The 22,128-nt window shown below is 29.0% G+C and overlaps 1 protein-coding gene across 6 annotated transcripts in view; it reads left to right on the top strand.

The window, feature by feature from the left end:
- The first annotated feature begins 9,188 nt into the window (after positions 1-9,188).
- Positions 9,189-22,128, top strand: part of LOC148239015 (anosmin-1-like) — a 31,417-nt gene continuing 18,477 nt past the window's right edge. For 2 of the 6 annotated variants that reach the window (XM_088199247.1, XM_088198998.1), the window contains exons 1-2: positions 9,189-9,342; positions 10,709-11,100. In XM_088199247.1, the coding sequence (XP_088055373.1) occupies positions 10,900-11,100 (201 nt within the window). In that variant the 5' untranslated portion in view covers positions 9,189-9,342; positions 10,709-10,899. The remainder of the gene's footprint in view (positions 9,343-10,708; positions 11,101-22,128) is intronic. The other 4 variants (XM_088199167.1, XM_088198939.1, XM_088199329.1 and 1 more) reach the window with 4 other exon arrangements.

The raw sequence follows: 22,128 nt of genomic DNA, 5'->3' as shown, positions 1-22,128 counted from the left end.
ATTCGGATATAAATACAAAAGTCCAAAATTCCTTCGTAACTCGATGCTTTGGTGTAGATTGATTCGTTCTTGTCAAATTTTAATGAAAATCATTTGTTCTGTAATTTTCAAAATATATAAATGATAAAATGCTTCGTAAATATTTGTCTGTCAAACACAAATTATGCGTTTTATAACACTTCGTATATAGGTCAACATCAAACGAAGTTATATTATATGTAAACTAGAATTTGTAATTTAAACATTACCTTGAAATAATATTCCATGACTTTTTTGCTTTCTATTTTTATTTTACTTAAAAATAAGTGAATATGACATATCTAATGTTCATTCTAAACGTTATATATGTATGTGTATATTTATGTACTAGTATATTAATTAATATAGTCATGGAGACTCGAATGGTCGACATGTTTCGAAGATCTTTAATTAGCGGTATATTTCAGTAGAATTAAACTTTGCCACTCAAGCATATTGGTCTAAAGTCTAAAGTTAAACATAATTAGTTTTTAACTGCTGAAAAATTACGCAATCCACTATAAGAATTTTACTACACATGTTTAAATATTGATATGTGATGTGTTGATAAAGTAAATATTGATTCAACCATTTTCAGTAAATATGTTCATAAATGGAATTTGGAGCAAATTTTAAATGAATATTTTTTTATAATATATAAACATTGCTAATTATAATTAGATTGCATATTGCATATTTTGGACATAACGTTTCAAGTACGTTAGATCTGCCAATGAGCTCTTCTGCTAATTGCTATATCGATGAAATTTGATTATAGTACTAGTAAACACTACCGATGAAATATAAATTGGACCGCAGTCATAAATTCAACTGAACAAATAAATAATAATGAACTCACTAAAAACTGTTAAAAGATGCTAAAGCGTAATATAGACTGCATAAATAAATTTCACGATTCCTTTGTGATATTTCAATTATATTATAGTTTATAATATTAGTATGCTCTTTAAACATGGAAATATATGAAAATATGTTTTTAAAGTATAATTCGTATAAGCTAAATATAGTTTCCGCAATATATGTTAGGCTGGATATTATTTTATAATATAAAAACGAAACAAACCCTAAAGGCAGTTTTTTCTAATATATGTATTATATTATATAATAGTATATTTATAATTAAGATTAAACGTAAATATCCTGTGTCATTCCTGTTTTATTTATATACATATGATAAATTCGATGATGGTTCTTTAGAAAATGTAAATATCATTCGACTACAAACCAAATTAATTATTCCGAGTTTTGTAACTATTTCCCTTGAAATTAAACAACTAAGGTGTATTGTATAATATATATTACGATTGAACGAGCAATTAATATTATTGATTTATAATTTATAATTCAGGTGTCAGTGTCGAATGCGAAAGAGTCCAAGTCAATCAAAAAGTGTGTTGAAGTGAGTATCTTTCTGACGTAATTAAATCGACGTCGTAAGATGCTTCAATAATATTCCTCAGGATTTTACCAATTAATGCTTAAAAAAGAGAGTGAAATAAAAAATAATTACGTATTCCTCTCAATGCATACCAAACATAGTTGAGGTTAGAAGAGGGTGGCCAAGATTTAATCAATGACTATTAAATAGTGATTCAGATCTGTCAGAGTGTAGATGTAGAGTAAATGAATAGATATATTACAGATTGCATTCTATTTTGTTAATACAAATGCAAATCTACATGTGTAACAGTAAACCCAATGCGTCAAAATGGTATGAAAATGTGCACTACAAGTTCGTATTTGTTATATCAACAGACTGATGTTTGAGAATTGATGGAATCGATTGAAATTTTTATTAATTATAAACTACTATATATTAAAGTTTATATACTAACATCTAACATTTAAAATATAAAGGAAAACTGAAAGGTGTCATATTAAAATTCAATGCACATGTTTATGTTTAATACTAACATATTATTAGGGCAATTCCAGATATTTTAATCATTACTCAATAAAATGACTTTTACGGATGGTGACTAGATACATGATTTATTCGTTTCTAAATACAGTGGTGCCTTGATTCATTCCGTGACGGAGCTCGTAACACAAATTACTCGTATGTCAAATCGATTTTTTCATTGATATTAATTGAAATGCCATTGATTCATTTCATTGCAATTAAAATGGTAAAGACATACTACCTAAATTAATTCTTAAGTTATTTGCTCGTATTTCGAAAAATTCATGAGTCAAGTTAAACATAAGTCAAGGTTCCACTGTATTAAAAAAATACACTGCAGTACTTTCGTAAACACGCATTTGTTGAGTTCGCCCTTAATATTATCAACGCATCATATAAAGATTTTTAATATTTATTGTATCAATTTACTAAAATCATTTAAAATGTGATTTAGTTGTATTGGTATGTATTGGGAATCAATATTATTATAAATATAAATTCAGCATGATTTAGTATATTATAATAAAACAATATTTTCAGTCTGTAAATACAAAAAAAAGAATACAATATATTTTTAAAATATGTATCAGTTCTATTTATATGATATTATGAGATACTTGCACTTGGGAAATAATTATAAAAAGTTTAAATTTGTTTGCAGGTGTAATTAAAGTAAAGCTTCCAAAATGCAAATTAATAAAAAAAATCTTGGAAAAAAGCGTTCGGTGCGAGCTTAGGGTGCGTTCACCTTCTCGTTGGCAAATATTGAAATTTTATTGCGACGCCGTAACTCATTTCGGTGTTTTAATTAAACAATCGGGACCTTTCGACGACGCTAGTGCTGAGGGCCAAATCGCATTTTTATGGAAATTTCGTCCGACGTCGGTTCATGTGAACTGTTGTGAAATTTATTACAGTGTGTTCCAAAATCACGTAGCCCCTTTCGCCACTTGATAAATTTTCAAAATATGGCCATTCGGCGGCCAGAGCGAAATGGATGCCATTTTGGCACAAAATCAAAATGATGCAAAAACAGAGATCTAAAACTTATGAAATTGCAAGCAAATCACATTAAAGGATCTTTGGATTTGATATATGTATATGGGATATTCGAAAATTTAAAGCGAATTCATTTTTACTCGGTTGGTAATGATTTCACTTGGGTTTGAGTTTGCTATGTTTCAGCAGCAGCAACGTTATTGAAGTGCGTGTTTAAAATGGTCGGGGAAATTTATTACGCCACCAAATTATGGGTTCAGTTATTGATTATATACAGAAGGAGAAACTGATAACACACACACAATCCACGATCCACTAAAAAGTAAAAAAAAAATCAAGTGGATTCTTTGTATATTTTGAAAAGGCATTTGACATAGCAAAAGGTTTGTCATATTATTTCGCTCTTGAACTCTCGAACTTCGAGTTTTCATCATTCCTTTTGAATGATTGCTTTCAGTGTGTAAATTATGGTGACAACCTTTTCTTATTTCTGTTATTGCTTTGGGTTACGATTAGGCATTTTGGTTTCTTGATGTTATTCATTTCACGAGAAATGCAAATCATAATTTTCTCGAAATTTCTCGAGAAGTTTTGCAAAATGAAAATAAATAAAAATAATAATATTATTTATGATGATTATAAAAATCGATGGATCAGAATGGATCGATCTACAATATTTGATTGATTACAGAGCATCGAGTTACGATGGAATTTTGAGCTCCCATTACGAACCGTAGAAGAAATTGTCAAACACAGCTGCTGCTACTTTACATTTTTCATATTTCGAACAAGTTTCAATATGAATTTTCAGATCGAATACCTAAGGAAGAAGCAAAGAAATAACGAAAAATCAACAACAAAAAGCCAACTCATCTTTCAGGGGGGAAAAAAGCGGAAGAATAAGTACAGACAGACGTCGTATTTTAAAAATATGATAGCTATATTCACAGATATTACTATGGACTTTTAATATCAGAGGGCAGATCAAAGTATATTCAAACCAAATTTTGTTCAATAGGAGAGCGCAGCAACAATTGGCAAAAATTCACGTCAAAAGCATTAAAATCACGTCAGTGTCGATCTGCATTTTCAGATTGAATACCTACATTTACTGCTACTAATTTACATTCGTTGTCTAATCTTTCTTAAACGTTCAAAAAGCAATAATTTGTAAACATATTTTAACACAAATGGAACCGCGTCAAAAAAGATAATCTGTTCCTTTGAATAATAATGTTTATTGTAAAAGTGCTACCTGGAAAGTGGACGCTTTTGAAGACAATGTTCCGCTCCTTTTATTTCTTGTATGTATAAAAAAGGCTGAAGGAACTTATACCTGAAATACATCAGTAGATACATATCAAAAAACTGTAGTTTAGTTCAGATTTATTATTTGAGGTCGATTTTTACTTTTTTGTGAATATATTCTTGCTATGATTTTTTCCAGATTTGGGCCCTTCAAGGAGAACGGGCCCCGGAAGTTTGTCCCTTTTCCCCTCCTCGCGACAGGCTTGCTTCCGAACTCTTAAAATTTCCAAGAAAGCATGCATATTAACATCGCACCCACCCTTTCTGATGCATCTGTTAAAAAAAGCAGCAATTATAAGACATTTAAAAATATTTATTTTCTATCAAGAAAGTATCAATGAAAATTCTTAAGAAATCAGCAAATTTGCTATTTTTCTCGAGAAATGATTTATAAGAAGAAACACTAGTTATGATTTGCTGTGTTCTACAACATTAATTGTACGCTGCCAAGTCTTCAAATTACTGAAATCTATCGAGACTGAACTGTTGTCAAAAATTTTCATGACAACCTCGAGCATTTTGTTGATAGTTACTTTTCATGCCAGTTTCGGCAAAGACGCCCGCTCTTACCAGCTCACCTTTATGTGGCCATCCAGATCTGCTGTGAGTTGATCTCTTCAATGACTATTTTTTTGTGCATATCCCATAATTATCCTTATCTTATTAAAGTCGAAATCCTGATTTAAATTTTATGTTCGTTGTTTTTTTTTGTTTTTTTTTATGAATCATGTTATTTTTGTTTTCAATATTTGAAATCAAAAAACTCGTTCACTGGCTTACAAAATTCATTCTTAGACCAAAACAATAAAAGTTTTATTGTTGTATATGTATAGACTAACATTGTCCCATGTATAGATCAGAAGTCTTAAAATGTAAATTGAAAAAATACTGCTTCATAGTTCGGCGTCATAAAACATAAGATTAAGCGCTGCCGTTTAAATTCGTCCAATAACAGCCTCTTAGGTTAATCTTTCAGAGCTAGCTTTATTTCCTTAATAGTTGATTTATCTCGCAATCTAAATATATCCAAAAAAATAGGAATACGATCGTAGACCGATGATATCTGATTTAGATGCATTAATGTACTTTGAGCAAAGGAAACACTCTTCATAAATATAAAGCTGTAGACTAAACACAATTAATTTATAATTAAGCAAACAATACATATTTTATATTTATTTAAAATATTTCCATTAACACAATGTCCATTCTTTATTTATTTAGTAATATAAGTTCAATATTTTTTAATCCTGAAAAAACGAAACTTAAAAATATATAAAATTATTTTTAAATATTTATATAATATATGTATACACACAATAAATAATACATTATATAAACAATTATTATAGTTTATAAATGTGAATCCGTACGAATCGAGAAAACAACAAAATATTATTATACTTACGTGGGCGTTCGCACAAAAAAATTTGTTGACTTGATTAAATGTTTTTGTAATATAAATAACATAAATAAAAATAAACGTTTTGATGAAAAGAAGCCTAGTATGTTGTCAAACGGTAATCTCAGATGCTATCTATACAATACAAGCAAATAAATAAACATGAAGTTTCATTCATGATGTATTTTTAACGATAGGAAGCAATTCAAATAACATATCTTTTATTAATTTAATTTTCTTACAATATTTTGTTGTTGTTTTACATTCGATTATTTAATATCCATATATCAGCTAGAGTTATCGATTTTTAATCAACTTTATATTATGAATTTATTTTTTACGGTTCTCGGGATCAAGCCTGAGGCAATGCATCAATGTGTTTTTTATTCTCTTTCATTTTTTTATCGATTAGCTCCTTTATTACTGTATACTTTTAGATATTTAATAAGGGTGAAAATGTGTTACGTTTCGTATTATAATTATTTTTTTATACTTAAATCTCGTTAGTAATAAATCTGAAAGGGCGTTCATATAAATTAATACAAGATGCAACATTCTAAAAGTAGATTGATTAGAAGTTGTTAAATATCTGTCAAGGAAGAAATCAATCATAAACAAATCAATACCTTTTTTATCCCGATACAAATATTTTGTAAATCATAATTAATTATGTTTGCTGAACATTGATAAATCGATCTCACATTAATGATAGTATTATTATATACTTCATTTTTGATTTAGTGTGTGCGAAAATATTACCAAATTCGTATTTTTCGTCGAGCAAAGAGCACGTATCACTTTTTGTAAACTCAAATAGAATTTATGGGATCTTGCTCATTATAAGACCATTTTAATTTAAAATAGTCATTCTCGCATAGTTTAACCAGCGTCATCGCTATGCATTTTTTATTGCGAAATTAAAACTCTAACTGATATCTTGTGAATTAAATTATTATTGCTATTTTTATCTTTAACAGTAACTTTATTATGGCATGTATTTATTATTATTATTATTTCACAACAGAGGCTGTTTTTATAAAATGCGATAAAATTCTTACCACACTTTCAAAATTTTTATTTCAGTTGTAATTAATTTTTTTCTTAGAATAAACTTATTTTAATAATCTGATAATTTGCGAACAGATATATCAATATTTGGGTTTGGTTTAATTTATTTTAAATATTGACAATGTGACGTAAAAATTCTGTGAATTTCTAATCATCAGATAAACAGCACGATAGACGAGTAATATAAATTTCTGACTGTAAGACTGACCTGAAAGGCATGAGTTCAATTCTTATATGAATCTTATTCGTGTATGGCAGATCAGAATTAGTGATAATTATTGTATAATTCCGATCGAATTCATAGATTTTCATAATCTCACGGATGCTATGTCGTAGATACATATAGGTATAAAAAAATCTAATAATGAGCTACTTCAGCATATAGATAATATCTATAAATAATCATCCGTTTGTGATTAAATACAACTCACAAAAAACATGTTGGAATTTCCTTATAACAGGATAGAAAAAAACAATAGAATCTTACTAATCTAACAATCTTGAGATTCTCAGTAATCCAATACTATCTAATGGTTAATGATATGATAAATGTTTAGTGTCCTGCACTTTTTAAATATGTGCATCGTATTTTTTATTTTATGTAATTTGACTTCATTTCTAAATAAACCCATTTACCTAGTAAATTATTTTTAAATATACATATTTATACGTTTGTGTATAAAATATCATATTTTTTCTTTGTTTACACTGTCCAAAAAAAAAGTGTGCTGGAAAAAAGTTTTTAGAAATTTGAAAAAGTTTGAGAACCGCTCGTTAACTAAATTTAAATTATTTTTATTTAAATTCTTACATTACTTGTTTTTTAATTTTAAAATCATCAATTAATTTTAAAATCTAATAATAAGGAAATGTACTAATTAATTTCTATTTTCGGCGAACCACATGTTGAGAACCACTTAATAATTACTTGAATTGATGCATTGATACATTTATAACAAGTCTAGAAAAATTCAATAAAATATTAGAACCGCATCAAAAGATACATAAGTTTGTCTGGTAGTAAAACTGCCGGATGAAAGAAATTCAAAATATATTTCTTAAAACCTTCGCATTTGTCGAAATATAATTAAAAAAAATAAAATGAAAACTCATACATTTATTTAGTCATATCTTTAAAAAAATCAAATAAAACACTAAACATATATTTTTAATTTAATATGGAAACGATCACATACACAGGACGCCAATTGGCGTCTGCGGTGCTTAACTTTCGGCACATTCAGGACGCCAATTGGCGTGAGCGGTTGGTAAAGTGTTAATAGTGAAATTTTATATCAATTGTTTGATACATTTTAATTGGCCAAATTATTGAAATTATATTTAAACTAGTGAAAATTACACTTCGCTGGTAATATATATTTACTATAAATAAAATAAATTTTCGAGTAACTTTAGCTAAATTAATTTCATTCTTTTATCTCACTACTTAGTAGTTGTTGACTGTGTTTACTTCGTTGTAATGCATTTTGCTTAGTGCTTCTCACTTCACTTATATTTTTAAATGATTGTTAATTTTATCTCTTAATTTAACGTTTTATTTTATATTAAATTGTAGACACGAAAATGGTTATAAACCAGTAACATATATATTTGTAAAATTATTTATATTATTGAAATAAACGTTCTATAAAATAAACCCATCTTCATTTTCAATAAATAAATAAATAATAAATTACTTATACTCGCGAGTATGCAATAAAGCTTAAACTAACATATTATACTAACATATTTAAGTAGAGAAAATTTTGTTATTATAATAATATTTTTTATTAGCGCGTTTTATTGAGATTAATTATCTCAGTGTTTTTATTTTATTTATCGTAGTGTTTGGGAAGAGTATATAATTTAAAATCTCGGTATAAAATCGAGTTAAGTGAAATTCTTTGCTTAGTTTAATAGTGAAAAGTAAATATAAATATAAAAATATGATGTTTGTCATTAAAAAAACTTATTAGATACTGTTTTTTGGGAATTGTATATAATTTTAAGTTTCTATGTTTGGTTTCTTTACCGGTTCATTTCCCCATATATGTTATAAATCAAGTTGAAGTAGTTGAAGGTAGGATTTTGTATTAATAAGGTATCTATTTGTGTTTTTTTAGTTTCATTATTTTTTTTCTGTACATCGCTATGACACATAAATCTTTTCATAAAGTTATATAAATATTTATTTTTCCAAAGACTGACTGAATTACACCATAAATTGAATCACTCATATAGTTCAGCGTCGGTCAGATGAAGCTTCTTATCTGCATAATTTTGGTCCAAATACGGAGGGATGAATCTATTGAAAATCAGTGAATTGAGACACGCAGATATGCACGTCACGTGACACGTGATATTATATATTGATTGCAAGATAAGGGCCGGTTGCACCTTCGCAACGCAATCCTGCGGATTAGCTATGTTGAAGAAGTGGAGTGTGGAGGACGATTAGGAGGCTTCCATCCATTTGCCCGTTGTGTTCAGTGCTTGCCAGTCTTTCGGCCGAGGAGCACCTCTCGCACTTTGGTCTCCTCGGGCTCTCGGTGCACGTGTCCTGTGCTCGCGCAAAATTTTGACAGTTCGATAATACTTTTAAGAAGTTTTAAATAAACGTAACGTAAGCTTTAGAGCTTTTTAGAAATATATTAATAAATTTATAAGAAGTGTGTTCTATGCATGTACAGCATATAATATTTTTTTTATATATATATATATGTATATATAAGTAAAATAAAGAAAGATTTCCAGATAATTTTATAATTATTAAATACATTTAAAAAAAAATATAGTTTTAATTAAACATTATTTGATTTTTAAGAATTAAATAAGCTTAAAAACGATTTTAATATTAATAATAATCTATTTTTGGTTATATACATACATAAAAAATATTATCATGCTCTGTTTTATGCGCGCACATTACATGACCAATTAATTGACGACGTCAAAATAGTGGTCAATTTATAAAGACGCCGACGTAAAAAACATAAACGAGCTTTTATTGTTAAACTGTTATGAGCTGTCATGTAACTGTCAAAGGGAAGATTGGAAGCAAGGGTTATATAAAAAATATGGAATTTTACAGATACATTTATTAATTATATTATGTCAAGTGATTTAAAAAAAATAAGTTAAAGAAAGCGCAGTCAATTTTTTACGTTTTACTTTTTATCCAAATATTATATTTTATTTATAAATAAATAAATTATTTAAACTATTTATTATTATATTGTATTTAAAGTACAATCAAATCATAGATGCATTACTTTGAGTCAAATATCAATTTTTGTGTGAATTAAATAATAATATTAATTAAAAAAAATATTTTGGCATTATATTGTATAATGTATATAAAGACTTATATTCCTAATAGTATTTATTATAATTATTAAATTGATCTTGTAGTTTAAAAGGTAAACCAGACTCATAAGTAAAGTTTACTAAGTAAATTATTTGCATTTTACTTATCTCTTTATAAAATAAGAAAGGGTTCATATTATTATTTTTAGATCAATATATTTTTTTAGTCTGTTTTGAAAATTTTATTTGTTTTAAATGGTTATAAACTTATTATTAATATAGAGACTTAAAAACGTATTTATAAAAAGTTAAGTCAAAGGCTATTTATATTGATATTATATTAAAAAAACAGTGGAATCAAATCAAATTTATAGTTCAATTAAAATATTTTTAGATTTATGGTTACATAGTATTTATGACAGTAAGATAATTATTTTTTATTAAATATAAATGGCAATGTTAACTGTAAACATATAGTAAAAAGGAATAACCGATATTCTTCGTGACCGTTCGATATAACTTTCTCTCCATATATACAATATATAATATAATACATAAATCGCAATTGACTCTCATCGTAGTTTACAAAATACATTATTCATTACCATTCTAACGAGAAAATTTTAAATAGCATCAAAATCGCTCGCATTCCTAATAATGTAACGTTTATTTTCTATTTATAGAGTGCGCGGAACGGTTAACAATTCAGGAACTTAAACGCAATCCTAAAATAACATATTGTGCTTATTACATTCCGAGGAATACGAATCGTAATAATAATATTATTTAAAGTAAAATTCGTCTATGATGTTCAAGTGGCGAATTTAAAGTTGTAACAGAAGAAGGACGCTCTCGTGTCGACCAGTGCGAGGATATGGGTGGCTCGAGTTACATGGAGTTATTATTCTTGTTACTTTTGTTGGGAGCTTTCGAAACGACCTTTGGCAATCGAGAGAGGACCTCTGGCAGAGGCTTCAACGGTGGAGCGAGACCTCAGAAGGACCGTCACGACGCTTTGAAACTGGCGAGATGCGACGTCAAATGCTGGGACCTGCAAAAGCCTGGAAAAAACGAGGTGAGACAGTTTTCGGTTAACTTTAACCGTCCGGTTAAACTATGTGGGGCTTCGCGCGTAAAATGTGACACGCACTATGCTATATTCATATCAACTATACATATTTGATACTATAGAGTTTCAGCACACAATCAAAACCAATAATTAAAATACAGAAAATAGCTAGAACGAAATAGGAAATGCATAACATATGGGTTTTCTTGAAATAGTACTCCTTACAGAGCTGTAGCTTGCACAGATATATAGGCCGTAGTAGCAAGATAGAGTTTTAAAAAACAGTAACGAAATCTTCACAAGTTTTTACCAACATAACATTATTCAAATAGAGACAAGACCAACTTCGTCTCTTTTCAATAAAATAATCCCTTTTCTTAATTTAAGTAAATTCATTTTCTTGATAAATTAATTAGGTGCAGTAGTTTCCCATTATCATTATTATGTATCAGTACGATACACTAATGGTAACTAATTTTATTTTATTTATTTAAATTAAAACCAATGTGAGCTGACAGGTTAACCTAATGCGCCACAATGGCCAAAAGCATATAATATATAATAATTAAAATATATACATGAGACGTTGTTTTTGATAGTGGTATAAGTCCATTTATTCATACATTGAGATATTTAATGATTTGTGTTTAAATCAAGGTAAAAATATTGGCAAACGTAAATTAATTTGTAATGTTTATAGAACTATAAACTTGATTATTTTTTTTATACAAAAATAACTAATAACGATTTCTAGCTATAAATAAAGTCATACCACTCTCAATAATATCAAATTATAAAAAACATAGCTATTTTAAATATATATTTTAATTGAAATTGACTTTTTTTAAATATATTTTTAATTTTGTAAAAATAATAATTAAAATGAAGACATGCTAGTAAATTAATAATCGAGTTTTTTAAGAAATAGTTGCAGTAATATTATAATGAATTTATATGTATACAAGAATAAGTAGTAAACTTATTCATATTTCAATCTTATTTATTATTTACACTTAGCATAAGAAAGTATTTATGGTGAAGATGAGGTATGTAAGGCAGTAATTTTATCAATTATGATTATAATATATGAACTTACTCCACTTTCAACAAATACATTATGCTGGTAACATTCTACAGTTATCAGGATAATGTATTGTTGAAAGTGGAGTAAGTAAATAAAAATAAAAAATAGGATATTATAATCTAATTTAAACTACCATTAACTCATTGTTTTTTAAAAAATAAATTTATACCACTTTAAAAAAACCGGCTCATATATTATATATCCACTCGGTGAGTACTATTCGACATATGTAGATCCCAAACACCTGCTACTATCCCATTTGATTCAACCTGGACTCATTAGATTAGATGTTATACATTTCCAGATATATAATTGTGCAGTAAAAAGCTCTCACAGCGATAAGCTCGCATTTGGTATGAGAATATTTGCAACGCGTTTTTATTTTAAAGTATTAGAATAAATCTACTGAGGTTCTTAACTTATAAGGAAGCTTTTATTTAGATTCAAATTAAGTGTCTTATTTCATTCGCTTTGTGTTTTTATTTTAATAAAGTAAAACGGTAGCTCAACATAAAATAATACACATACGATTTCTTTCGTATTTACTTAATCTGGAACTTTTATTGTCCAACAACTTAAATATTTTATGGATTCGCATATGACCTTATTATGACAGCGTATTAATCGACCGGAATTTCATTTCCAATATGTTGATGGCCCAAAGCTCGTAATCTTCTGTAGCATTAATGTCATGTGTGTAAATTATATGGCAGACATTAATGTAAAAATATGTTTTTATAAAAAAATAACACAACTAATTTTTTAGTGAGTTTCGAGAAGTCGTTACCGTATAAATTTAATAAAAAAAATATAATTTGATATTTTTTTGCTAACATAACACATAGAAATATGGCTTTTAAAAAAATCTGAAAGTATGCTTTGTAGCCTGCAATCAATTTTTATTACATACCGGTGTTTAACAGATATAACAATTATATCAATATGGTTATAGATACCTTGATTACATTTATGGGTTTATTTATGTACATTTTATTACTCCGAATACGTAATAGTTTCCTCTATTATATCCGCTATATAAAAGTGCAAATTCAATATTAATATGTGACTGAAGCAATTTTATGCAAACCTGAATTTAACGCCGCTGTATAAAAAAATCTATTATTTATGCAACATTATGCAGATTTTGCGTGTTGATACTATTTTTTTTATGAAGAAGTGACAAAAAACCGATTCTTTGGGAGACGTTGTCTGGCGATGGTCAATTTAGATTAAAGGCGAAAATTTCGCAGTGACGTGTATGCAAAATTAATAAGCAGCTTTCTGCACTAACCATCTATTGTTATGTTTGTAAAATGATTATTTTTAGATAGCCTCTAAAGTGCAGTGTACATACACACAAAGATGCAAACAATGTATACGATGTTTATGATGGATCTATATTTGATGTATGCATTAGGTATCAATATTCAATAAATGTTTTGTTAATTAAAAAGGTGATTTTTGTAAAGCATCAGGGGTCAAAGCGAATGCTTAGAGCTTAGATAAAGGCATGCGGGTTTTTACAATGATGAATGATTGATGTTGGCGGAAGTTGAACAACTTTTGTCACCGTTATGCTCACGGATGGTCAAAGGCTTAAGGCAACGTGAGGTTGCTTTTCACATAAAACAGAGACATCCTCAATCAGTGAAGATTGATTATCCACTGTGTCATCTTATATTGAGTTATACTAAGAAAATGGACAATAACTATTCTTTTTTTATTATGTATGTAGTATCTAGCATGAATATATTTAAACAGATTTTTCTATGATTATATATGTAACAATACTGAATCAATAAGAGCTTTAAAACGCAGACGTGTTTCAGAGTTGAAATAAATGCTATTTCTAAAGTAAATCGTAAAATAAAATATTTATGAAATAATTTCTGGTCTCTGTTTTTACTAGATCTGTATATTTATTATCTAAATTATTAAAACATTTTTACTAAAAATATATTTCATACAAATACTATATAAATAGTACTTGAAAAGCACTTCATATTATTTAAGCGCCTCCTGGAAAATCTCTATTTATGACTATAAAATATTTTTTTAAATTAATAATAATTAACTCTCAAAATATTGTAAAATAAAAATGCTCAAAATCATTGCAATGTTTTTTTTAAGTTGAGGCATCCACGCGTTGTTTTTATGTCGGTAATCAGCTTACGAAACCAGTGATTCTTCTCATGGTTAGACGCTTCCATCAAAACGGATATGCCAGTGATTTATAATGAGCCGAGGGGTCACACCAAGAAAATATGTATCTGTAAAGGTATATTAATTAAATACCAATCAATCATTTTAAGTCTAATAGATTATGTTGTAGATCTTGTAGCGGAGGGTATTCAGTAAAGTTAACTGTCCACTTTACTTTAACTAAATTTATTCAAAGATTGAGTAATGTCGCGTAAGTTGGATTTCAATCAATGACTTTCACGTTTGCCCGATTTAGGAGTAATATACTTGTTTCTGATGGAACAGCTGTATTATTCATAAGACTTGAATAATTTAAGCGTTGGATTCAGAAAGTTAAGTTGTTATGGAAAGAGCTTGTGTTTGTAAAAATAAAAGTATTTATTCATTGTATAATTTCAATGATATTTGGCAATCCCAAAACGAATGTTGTTTCTTACTCTTATTTTAATGACTCAAAATATAATTTATTTCTAAAAATATATCTTTTCCTACCTCTCAATATGTTGGAAGCTTTGATGCAACATTTTCTGATAGCCTCTCTTTACATCGTCTGTACTTTATAAGTGTTGTATTGGTTAGAATAAATCATTGTCGGAAAGAGCAAGGTCTTGAGAATAAGGTGGATGCGATAAAACATTCCAGACAAGTTTCATGATTTTATCGAGATTTAATTGCGCCTTATGGGGACGCGCATTGTCATGTTGTAGAACTATTTTGTTGACATGTGCAAATGCAAACAATTCAGGTAATCACAATATAAGCTTGCAATTATTGTTTGGGGAAGTTCAAAAGTTTCATAATGCATAATCGCTTTGCAATCCCACCATACACACAAAATATTTTTTTTACAGTGAGCTGGGTAGATTTTGCTAAATGATAACCACTGTCTACTACAACGATTTTTTCGTACAACACCCATTTCTCACTCAACATTATAAAATTATTGCGACCAGCATTAAGATCCAGTAGATCTTGGGTACGCGTCGTCATTTTTTCTTCGCTTTAATAATAATAATTTTTTGATTACCGTTACATAATAAATAGTTTTGGACATTTTTAACATTGTTTGAATTTCAGCAGTAGTTGCTTCTTTCACACAGATTTAAATTTTTAAGAAATCTTGCACTTGGCTGGTGAGGGAACTAACATGGTTATTTTAAACATACTGAAAGCATAACGTCGCTGCTTCACTTTTCGAATATCTTCCATACATTTCAAAGATAATAACTTGCTGTAGTATTAAGGGTTCATATAGTTCATACCGGTTTAATTAAAATGCTAATATAAACATGATATCATACAACAATATAAAGAGTTTGAATTGAACTACAATATTTTAAAGTGATTTTATTTTTTCTATAGCATTACAAATGTTTTTTAAATCATTCTGTATATTTTAATATTATAAATATGTCCGTTATATTTTGATTAAAGCTGTCTGTTTATTTGAACTTGATTCTATTTATAATATCAGAAGATGAAGCGGAACTTCTTTCTTGTACCTTGTTTGGGGCGTGAGCGACGGCCTAAATTGTGGTTAGTTTTTTTTATAAACTTAATTATATCTATTTTAACACGTCCGAGAAACACTTCGGCGTGTAACAGGTTTTCGTATTATGAAATCCAATTACTTTTATCTATGTTCATATACTTCATATTGTTGTATCATAACGATTTCTCCTTCAACAATAAAACCAAATAAGAATATGTAACTTTTTATTTCAAATCTCTTTCAATGACTCGCGAATCATTTGCACCTGCAAGTCTATGAAACAATTATTGTCCGAATCTATCGAGGTGTACAAAAAGAGTGTAAATGGTCTGACCGCGGTTGGTTTTGTGCTGTGGGCAATGATTTAAGTGGTGGCCACTTCATTACGGTAGCGGAGCAATCCCTTACATACCGAACGAATTGTTCTTGGAATCCAACCGTGCATGGAAAAAACTCGCCCTGGTCTTCCTCTTCAACCTGATCATGACTGACTTCTCGCTTTATCTCTTACATGTGGATTAAGATGAATATTGACGTATTAGATCAATTTCACAATGGGTCATCTAGCTCAAATAGAAACAAATAAAAAATACATTATGTCATATTCCGCACAGGTATATATTTTATTCGTCATGTAAAATTATATATACTTTATTATAAGTATACCTAAATTTTGATATTTTATTTATCAAAAACCCATTAAAAAGCATCAAAATCATAATCAAACCCCCAATATATCATTCAGTTGTATTTTTGGCATTCGTATTTTATTGATTTTATACATTAAAAATATTAAATTTAATGGTTTTCGAGTTAACATTTGTATACACAGGAAACGGGACATACGCTTTAGAAATAATGTTATTTAAAAATGCAAATGTATTTATTTTATGCGCACAGACTTTAATTTGAAATGTTTGCATTATTGCTTTGATTAAAAGTTAGTGAATTGTGACTAGTGTTTCATTAAAGTGGGGTCCCGGTCAATTTACCATAAGACTCGTTTTTTTTTTTAAATAATTTTTTTTAAATGCAAATTAAGCTTCTTAACACTTTTTGTATACGACATTTTTCAGTAGGATTTCATTTTGCAAAGTTATGACACTTTAAAGTTTTACATTGGCCGCCATTTTGGAAAAAAATATATATATTTTTTTATACAGAACGTATAGGGGTGCTCAGTAGTTCTATACGACACTAAAAATTTAATTTTTAATCTTTAAAACCAAGCAGTTAAGAGCGTTAACTCTTCTGAAAGTCTCAAAATGGCTCGTATGGGGGTCCGATCGAACTGATACATCGCTTGTTTTGAAGCAAAAAACTATTTTTTTTATTCTATTTTCCGAATTCCGAATATTCGAATTCAAATATTTGACTACCAAAATCCGAATATTCGAATCCCAAAATATTTGCTCGTTTTTTAACAATTCGTTATTCGATTATTTCTCCATTTATTCGTAACTGTTTAAATTAAAATATTTTTATATTTTTCATTTCTAAAAACACATTGTGTATTATTTTTATTAACACCGCATTTCTCCTTAATGTACTACTAAATTATAACATGACACTTTTGCCTTTTTTTTGTTTTGCAAAATTTATATTTTTATGTTAAAAATAACAGCCATTACCATAACAACCTATGGGGGCCGATTTACATTTAGATTTGAGTCGGCACTTGAGTAGCACTGGCGTGGCGGTTAATTCTCTACACTGGCAATCTTCCGCGCATTCGGACGCGTCGTCTCGCGTCTGCCTTATACCATGTAAACTTCATAAATCATCAATAAAATACTACTGTGTATGATTGCCACCCTTCACCATCACTGCCCCTAAAACACCAAAATGAAAAAAAAAACATTTTCTATTTGCCGAAAAAATTCTAGAAATTGCACGTATTTTCGAATTAATATTGTGCAGTTGTAGACTTTCTGAATAGCTAAAAATTGATCTTTTAATTCGAATTTAAGTTTTCCTAGATTTCCATAATCCCATAGATGAATACTATAAAATAAAATCTAGTTAGGTTGTACATAGTGATATTTATTGATAGCAATATGTACAACCTATTTAATAAGAGTTAATAAATATTAAAATATATGTCACTGATTTACAGATTTTAGTCTGATGATGTGGTTGATTGTTTTTAACCCGTTTTAACGCATTGTGCTTAAGCTTAAATTATTGCAACGGAAGATATACTAGGTCTTTTAAGTATTAGTTATTGACTTTTTGGTTTGATTAATTATATGACGTTGCTCTATTGTTTCCAATATTATATAAACATCCCTCACTCGCTCCTTTTCTGTATCTATTATTGTTTTCCTAGCATTTCTTCAGTTAACCAAGAGTTCTTTTTCTTGGTTCAGCAGTTTTGGATGTCAAGTTAATGGTAAATACTCGAGCACTTTTTTAAAAATATTGTATGATTATATAATTAAACAAAACGTTTTACGTTCAGGGTTAAGTATTCACACGTGAGGATTTGTATGCGCTAATTATCTTTTGGTCACACGATATGGAAAATGTCATGGGAAAATAGCCTAAAGAGGCATTTAAACGACCGCAAAGAACGGCCGGGCTGCTTATTAAATGATCGTTTAACACTAAGTGATTCCAGCGTTGATATATTTAATTTTTATAATATGGACGAACACACACAAAAAACGACCAGCACACCTCGTCAGCTTTTATTTAGCGCATGCATTTTTTTTGCTCGGATGTCACTGCCGTTGAATTAGATCGGTGGCTCTTTCATCTCGGTCGCGTCAACCGGTCGTGTTATACCTTTCGTAATTAATTCACCTGAGTGATCTTTATTCGATGCATCATAAAATTCAGATAAACGCCGAGATAAAATCTCAGAGAACAAGAAAAAAATCAAGGTAATGTAATATTATACTTTGCTTTGGAGCGCGGTCGCAGGAGGCTTTGATCTCGGGTGAGGGAGTTTTTTTTTTGTAAGCTGCACTTTTATTTATTTAATTGTTTAATAGGAGAGAAACCACAGGTTGATTTATTTCATTTCACACAAATAAATCAGATCGGTCGTTAATCTTGTGCGCTCAGGTTTTAAAGGGCAGTTTTTATTGTAATTTATGACCAGTGACGGAATACATGACTGTTGTGTTTGATGACGCATAAATACATAATTATTTTAAACGCCACATTATTATTTTTCTACTATACCTATATAAAACGTGAAATAAATATTTTTTACTGAAATACCTATAGCTTGATGTTATACATTTTTAAGAAAATAAGCTTCTACGTGATAAACATTCACTAAAATATATTATTCTATATACTTGTCATCACTTGTAAAGTGCAACTAGCGTTTCTTTTGGATAACTATTGATAAGGAATTTCTGTAAAAAAATACCAAATCAAAACTTCTCATTTCTAGAGAAAGTTTCTGTTAGTAAAAAAAATTTAGAGCAGTTTTTCTTAAAAAAATAAATTTTATGTAGTGATTGTAAAATGTTTTACAATCACTACATAAAAAAATGGGCCTGTATCAACTGTTTGAAAATATGCATACTTTGTTGGAAGCTTTTAATATAGGTCAGAAGTATTTCAATGGGGAAAAATTGTTTTAGATTTTCTCTACTACTCTAATTGGTAATCTAAGAACTACATTAATAATCAGATAAGTAGAAACCGCTCCGCCAAGGAATTTGAAGATTGGAAAAATGTGTGGGGGCTTACCACAGAGTTCTCTTCCCAATTTTAATTTGAAAATGCTTATCTTTTAAGTAAGATGTAATTAAAAGGTAGATATTGTATAAAAGCAGCTTTTTAATTTTATGTCTATGACGCCATATTTTATAATAAATACCGCCGAGCAGTATTTTTTTATTTCGGAATCTTCGCTGTTGTAATTTGCCGGTGGTTATTTATTTTTTAATCTGAGTTGGTGGTTTGGTGAAAGATTATATTTTTCTATTATCGGTTTAATTTTTTTATTAATAATTTTTCTTATATTATTTGAAATATTTAGTAAAGTACTTATTGGCTTGTAGGAGGTTATTTCACTTAAGTATTTACCCGATTTATGTATGACTACTATTTGGGCAACCTTCCATTGGGATGGAATTTTTTTAAATCCAATTAGGGTTGAATAGAATGGTAATTAGTATATGACTTGAGCCAGTAAACATTTTCTTTTATTAGCTAGAATCCCGGTGACTTATTGTTATGAATCATTTTGGAATCCATTCTAATAGATGACATACATAATCATACGATTATAAAAATACAGTACTCTTTGTAATAATATATGAAAAATTAACAACTTTAAATTTTAATTCTTAAAGTTGTAGATAGAGTAGAAAAAAGTATAGCAACATGAGATGTTTGCTACTAAAATAAAAGCCTATATGATATTAAATTATTAATAAAAATAAGCATTGAAAAAAAAAATATATATAAAACGTTGTACATGTGTACATCTACATATATATTATCATACATTTTTAAGATATTTATATCAACACATTTATTGGGTGAGTCGTTACTGTATATAAAAATCATATATTATAACTAGGGAACATTTACTAAGAAAGTGTAATTAGTTTAATTGCCAACTGGTAAATCACATTATCAACCTATCAACATTCGCATTCAATCACAGGTCGACAAGTATTTGCACGACATCGAGTGGGTTGGCGAAGTGCGGGAGGTGGAAGGGGGGGAGGACCACACGGGAATATGGAAATTTTCCCTATGATAATTAACGTGTTACACGCACAATGGTCCATGGGCCCCCGTCTTACAATGCAATCGGGGGCTTGATTTATGCGCTCGCCGCCACCAATAAATATATCGAAGACAATGTTACCATTTAATCGGGCCCCTTTCATTGGGCCCATATAAAGATTTATGGCTGCCCATTAGGCGAAGCTACCTCCCGCAAATGAAGGCCCCCACAGCTACCTGCACGCACCACCTCTTCGTGTCTCTTTGTGTCGTGGGAACTGTTCATCCGCGATGCACCGGCGTGCAATTCGCGGATTTGCATAATGTCAAATGCTGGCGATGACACAAGGCGTCGTTCAAGAGTCATTAGAGTTGCTTTGCCATAAAAGCTTTCCTTGGTCCACGAAAGCTTTCAAAAACTTCAAATAAAACTTATATACTAGGCATATTCGGTAAGTGAAGATACGTGAGTAGAAAAACATGGCAGTGATGACGCTAAAATGATTACTTTTATGTGAGATGAGAAGTCGAAAATCACCCTGTATCAATATTTAATCTTTAGAAAAAAATGTTTTGACAAGCATTTAATGATCGATAAACATTGTCAAGAAATGCCTAAAACAATTCTATGCGAAACGTTATTTTATATTTTTACGTATGATTAATTTGGCGGATAGATTCTACTAATTTTTCCCGGATTGTCACGGATACTGGTGGTGTCAACAGGCCTTTAAGAGAGATGATTAATCATATTTGAAGAATCTGTGCTACTTGAAGATAATTGTTTGTTTCTCAAAGATATCTATATGCGTTGACATATTGAGAGAAAGCTTGTAGCTAGAGATACGTGATAATCTTGTTTTGCTATAAGTGCGACATAGATGCAATATTCGCCAAAAATGCGAAATAGTTGCGAGAATTGAAAAATAGGCACATAGATGCGAAAAATAAAAAATCACAAAATAATTATTAAACATATTTGTTTTTATTTTCATATGTTGCTACTTGCTCTGTATCTCAGGGGCGTTATTGAGGGGGTGGGGGTAGGTGAGGGCATTTATGTCTCAAATGCTATAGTGCTGTTTGTTATCATTGCAACAGTTATTTATTTATTTATTTTATTAATTTATTTAGCTTAATAGCTAATCTTTACATCTAACAAATTTAGTAAACATATATAAAAAATATATAAAAAATACATAACAGAAAGAAAAAATAAAAATATACAATAATAAAGACTTAATATTATAATTTATTTCTATATGTACGAATGTCCATTTATGAAACCCGTTATATTTTTGCTGTTTCGGATTTCTCTTGGAAGACTATTATATAAATCAAAACCTCCGTACATAACTCCCCTAGCCGTACTCGTTTTCTTATACTTAATTATCTTTAAATTTTCTCTATTTCTAGTATTATATTTATGTACATCTTTATTTCTTATTAAATGCTTATTAAAATATTCTGGTAACATATTATTTTCTAACTTATATATAAATACTAAAACATTCATACTCAATATTTCTTGAACATTCAACCATTCTAATCTATCAAT

This window comes from Plectrocnemia conspersa, unplaced genomic scaffold (assembly GCF_051122295.1).
Source record: "Plectrocnemia conspersa isolate PC_06_02 unplaced genomic scaffold, ASM5112229v1 ptg000001l, whole genome shotgun sequence".
Taxonomy (NCBI): domain Eukaryota; kingdom Metazoa; phylum Arthropoda; class Insecta; order Trichoptera; family Polycentropodidae; genus Plectrocnemia; species Plectrocnemia conspersa.
This window is presented reverse-complemented; position numbering and strand designations above follow the sequence as displayed.